The sequence below is a fragment of the Rhea americana genome, unplaced genomic scaffold, assembly GCF_003343005.1.
Source record: "Rhea americana isolate MKP2758 unplaced genomic scaffold, rheAme1 scaffold_17, whole genome shotgun sequence".
Lineage (NCBI taxonomy): Eukaryota > Metazoa > Chordata > Aves > Rheiformes > Rheidae > Rhea > Rhea americana.
Genome location: NW_028185816.1, coordinates 2,539,464 through 2,542,544, shown reverse-complemented (window position 1 = coordinate 2,542,544; position 3,081 = coordinate 2,539,464). Strand labels below are relative to the sequence as shown.

Here is a 3,081-nt window from a genome sequence, read left to right as displayed (position 1 = left end):
ACTTATTTATTTATTTATGCATCCTCATGTATTTATTTGAAATTCTCGCTGGTGAAAATGGAAAAGTAATTTCTCTTTATAAATATCTGGCGGTAATTGTGTTACTGGTGCGAGTTGTTAGGGGTTGTAAAAAGATACAACAGCTCAGTGGGGTGCTCAATTGGGGAGGGACAATTACAATAAAGAGCCCATTCAAGGGGGTTGCTAAAAAAAAGGAGGTAAAATAATGAAATAGTCGCAGCCTTCATTTTCTCTCCCTTTTTTTTAGTCTAAAAATACTCATTCTCTTTCTTTCGCGCCTATAATGAATATTAATTTTACTCTTCCTGCATATGATGGAGAATTCAAAGAGGCACGTTTCCCCATTCAGGACTAGCCATGGTATAATTTATTAAGCAGCTTTTAGTAATCTTAAATCCATAAAAATAAACATCAAACAAGTACTTTCTCGCAGCATGAAGACTTTAACTGGTAAATATTTACTGCTCTTTGGAGAACTACCTGATTAGCAGCAGAGCAAGCTACACTGTACTTCAATGGAGACGTAGCAGTATCTCCTTTAGCTAAACTGAACGTGAAGCCATCCCTTTAATACACCAAACACGTCTGCATAGACACACACCGAACAGAAAACCCACTTCTTCAGACAGAATTTGCACACATATTTAACGCACAACTCATAAACGTGGGGCCTAGGGGGTTAAAGAAGCCATCCAGAAAGCCATTATTAAACTTCCAGCCCTCAGCTCTGCCAACACGTACCTCAGAAATGACAATGAGTGAATTTAAAGGAAAAAAAAATCCACGAAACAAAACAAAACAAAAAACCTCAATACAACCGAAAACGTTTTACAATACAGGGTCAGGGCAGCCAAGTACTTCAGCAAGGTAAGAGGAGGTGTGAGGAAAGAGAGCTAAGATTCTGCTTGGAAACTCTCTAATTACTTAAGTAATCAGCAAAACAAAACCAAGAGAAGTCAAACAGACCCAGCACCCGGAAGCAATATGATCACAAAATCGCATTCTCATGCCATAACCTAGTGTTACTGATCCCGTGCACGGATTTGATAAATGTGCATATGCAGATCTACATACACAGAGGCATGAGGAGAGCAGAATACAGCGAGCTTTAAAGCAATGAATGAAATTCAATTTGCCGTGTCCTAGGAATCAAACTCAATAGGCCAGGCCTAATCTGCAAGTCGTTTTTTAATCTCAAAATCTTGATATAATCTGATCGTGTCTAGGATTTTTTTTCCTCTCCCAGTGAAAACATAATCAGACGTTAAGATGACAAACTTTTACGTTCCCAGGGCAAATGAGGGAAAGACAAAAACGAAACGCTTTGCGATTAAGCGTTGGTAAAGGTCACCAGCTATAAACATTTATTGTCAAGGGCCACTTTTATTATTTTATGTCCCTAAAGATTGAGAAGATGCAATCACTTTTATTTTCTAGGATGTTGCTATCGTTTTCTAAAGCAGCATCTGCCAAGTGCATTTAATCATTCAGGAAACTTTGTTTTAAACTTTTAGAAATTGTTCCTGCTCTGCGTGTCAGTTTAACACCTCCTTACAAAGTATACAAGGTTAAATTCAAATCCAGAATTTACAGTTGCACTTGCGAGGGGAAAAGAATCAAGTTTATTGTTGTGCTTCAGAGGAGAAAATCTTTTTGCACGACGAAGAGTTCGCAACTTGTTTAAAAAAAAAAAAAAAGAAAGAAAAAAGAAAAAAGAAAGAAAGCCTTGCTGTATTGGGGGATAGCAGGCCCGTGTGTTTCAGAGGGGGGGATTTCGACAGTCTTGTGAAATTATACGCGATTATATTTCAAAAAGAAAAAAAAAACATATCGCTGAAAAAAACACCCAGAGAGGAAGGCAGCGCTTCCCCTGGTGAGGAAGTTGTTGGGAGGGATGCGGGTGGCGGGGCGAGCACAGGCAGCGCGGGGCTCCGCGGGCCCGGGCGCGGGGCGCTGCGGGCGGCTCCGCGCCCCCGGCGCCTCGCCTGCGCCGGCCTGGGAAAGTTGCGGGCACTAGGGACGAGTTGGGAGGACGCGCCGGATGGCTGATTGGAGCTGACAGTCCTTCAGCTCCGCTCAGCGCCCTGGCACTCAGCGCCCAGGAGCGGGCTTGGCCTAGGAGGTGACTTTCCCCAGCACCTCTCCTGGTCGCTCTTGCTCTCTCTTTCCCTCTGCCGCTCTCCTTCCCCTCGCTCCCTCGCCCTGTCCTTGCGGCGAGCGGGCGACCTTTTCTCGGCGAGACCGTCCACGGCTGCCGGCAGTACGAAGCGGAGCCGCGGAGGCGGCTGCGCTCGGCCGCCCCGCGGGAGCCGCGACGCGGAGCCGGGGGCGCCGCCTCGGCTCGGCCGGGCCCCGGCTCTGCTCCCGCCGCCCCTGCTCCGGGGCCGGCAGCGGCGGCGCAGCGCGGCTGCGGTCTGCCTGCCCGGCCGAGAGGACGTGGGAATTGCGCTGCTGCTGGCATTGGTTTCCCAGTCAGATGTTTTAGCTTTTCCAAGGGACACGGGTTTATGTGAAAGCAGAAAGTTTGTGAGCTTCTGAGCTGGAAAGTTCCCTGGGAAGCTCTCCGGAATGCAAATGGGAATATGAGAGAGAGAGCAGGAGAGAGCGAGAGCCCTGTCTAAATATTAAAATGCAAGAAGGGAGAAGTCGGGAGAAGAAATGAGCGGACTCACCTTTATGAGGCATCCTGTCTTGTTGTCAAAGCTCCTGTCAATAGTTTAAGAGCGCACTGATTTGAAATGATGGTGCTTTAAAAAGAGTTGCCAGTAAAATAGTTTTTCTCCACTGAAGCTGCTGGTTGTGTGATCTTGAATTCCTGGGAAGGAGACAGAGATTGACAATAAAATGGGCTGTCAGTGACTGGAGAGTGAGAGATAAAAGAGTGTGTGAGTGAAGTGGGGAGAGAGAGACAGAGCACACCTATGCTGATTGGTGATGGTTCAAGTGTATTAATGTATGTGTGCCTTGGTCTCTGCCTCGCCTCCACTGCTCTTCACTGGCCCATTAGCAAAGCCTGACCTCTGTCATCATCTTCCAGCAAAACACTTCCTCCCTGCGCCT

At 46.6% G+C, this 3,081-nt stretch overlaps 1 protein-coding gene across 1 annotated transcript in view; it reads right to left on the bottom strand.

The window, feature by feature from the left end:
• The window catches only part of PAX6 (paired box 6), an 18,613-nt gene extending 15,798 nt beyond the window's left edge, over window positions 1-2,815 (bottom strand). Inside the window, exon 1 of the mRNA XM_085300789.1 lies at window positions 2,694-2,815. Within this exon, the coding sequence (XP_085156915.1) occupies window positions 2,694-2,706 (13 nt within the window). The 5' untranslated portion in view covers window positions 2,707-2,815. The remainder of the gene's footprint in view (window positions 1-2,693) is intronic.
• Window positions 2,816-3,081: the final 266 nt, after the last annotated feature.